The sequence below is a fragment of the Bison bison genome, unplaced genomic scaffold, assembly GCF_000754665.1.
Source record: "Bison bison bison isolate TAMUID 2011002044 unplaced genomic scaffold, Bison_UMD1.0 scf7180017864301, whole genome shotgun sequence".
Classification (NCBI taxonomy): Eukaryota; Metazoa; Chordata; class Mammalia; order Artiodactyla; family Bovidae; genus Bison; species Bison bison.
Genome location: NW_011494873.1, coordinates 720,127 through 721,775, shown reverse-complemented (window position 1 = coordinate 721,775; position 1,649 = coordinate 720,127). Strand labels below are relative to the sequence as shown.

Below are 1,649 nucleotides of genomic sequence, written 5' to 3'. Positions count from 1 at the left end.
AAATCATTTAATCTCTCTGAGCCTCAGTTTATTCATTTGTAAAATGGATTTTTTTTGGACTTTGTTTTTGGACTGCAGCACTCAGCATGTGGGATCTTAGTTCCCCAACCAGGGGTTGAACCCACATGCCCTACAGAAGTCCCTATAAAATGGATTTTGATATACGCCATAAGGTCTTTCAAGAATGCAAAAGCAGGGCCTCTGTAGTTGAATCAGTTTGGAAAATACTGTGGTAAAGTTACATGGATTTCCTTGCTGCAGGACTCGTTGGAGCCTTCATTATGTGAAGGAGCTGTGTGACCCTCTAGGGGAGAAATGAGAGTGTCAGCGTTTCCCGGACCACAGAACTTACATGACTTTTCTAGAAGGAGTGTTCCTAAGGTTTGGTATTAGAGGAACACTTTTCAGCAAAAACTGCAGCGCAGCCGGAGCCCCACAAGGCCTCCATCTCGCAGCGAGTTCCAGCGTAAAGAAGTCGAAAGGTGTATTAAGCGTATAAGTGAACAAATCTTTTGAAAACATATATAGGTCCATCGTGTATTGCTCTGCTTACACCCCTGCAATGGCTGCTTAGTAATCTCAGAATAAATCCTACCCCTTCCCATTGTGTGCAGCGCCCAGCTGACTGTCCCCACCACCTTTTCCGTCTTCCCTACACTTCCCCATCTGGCAGGCAGTGCAGTGCAGGGTCACCTTGCTAAGGGTTCTGGAATCAGGGGTACCTGGTTTCAAATCCCAGTGTGTCTCTGTTGTCTGGCCTTTCCGATCTCACTTTACCCATGTGTAAATGAGTTCATAACAGTTGCCTCTCGGGAATGTCAAGACATCCAAGAGAGAGGAGTAGAAGAAGCCCCAGGCTGTGCACACCAGGCTGTGCACACAAGTGCTAACATTTTCCATTTTGACAAAATCCTATGTGAATTTTGAATTCCAGCCCTTGGAACAAAGGCTCCAGGACGTCTCCAACTTAGGTAAAGTATCCTGTTTATTTTGGTTCATTTGTTCGTTCATTCAGCACCTGTTATGCACCAAGCACTAACCTAGGCACTCAGGATACAACAGGAAGCTAACAAGACTCCCAAGTCCCTCCAGGGCATTCCTTGTGCTGGCAGTGTGAGAATTGATAAGGTGTCAGTAACGGCTTCTAGAAGAAGCTCCTGAGTCCCTGTACTATGTGCCACCAGGTTGGGCTCTAGGGAGAGTCAGCCTGAAAGCCTGTCCCTGACTTCGAGGGCCTCACAGGCTGCCGGGAGCATCCAAGGGGGCCCAGATGGGAGGAGAGCCATGTCCCCTGGTCTGGCCTCACCTGCTTCCTGTCCTCACAGCGACTTCCCCTTCTCTCGGCTGCCACTCGGCCCCTGCTGCCCACCTGGTGGACCACCATGGCCTCAGGTCAGGCTGCCTGGGTAGAAGAGGGTACCCCCACCTCCCTGGCTTCTGGTCACCAAGCATCTCTCAGGCCGTGAGTTCTGATGTCACAGAAGGCGGGGACAGTCAGGCCCCAACCCTGCACCACCCTGATGGTTAGCCCTGACTTACTTTTCACATAAATATAAAAACAAAGACTGGAAAGAGAAACACACTGAAAGGCTATATTTCAGGATGGTGATTTTTCTGATCCTTTCTCTTCTGTATTTTCAAATCTTTAA

The 1,649-nt window shown here is 48.7% G+C and overlaps 1 protein-coding gene across 1 annotated transcript in view; it reads right to left on the bottom strand.

Moving 5' to 3' along the window:
* Positions 1-1,384, bottom strand: part of SMIM23 (small integral membrane protein 23) — a 5,035-nt gene extending 3,651 nt beyond the window's left edge. Inside the window, exon 1 of the mRNA XM_010851305.1 lies at positions 1,307-1,384. Within this exon, the coding sequence (XP_010849607.1) occupies positions 1,307-1,384 (78 nt within the window). The remainder of the gene's footprint in view (positions 1-1,306) is intronic.
* Positions 1,385-1,649: the final 265 nt, after the last annotated feature.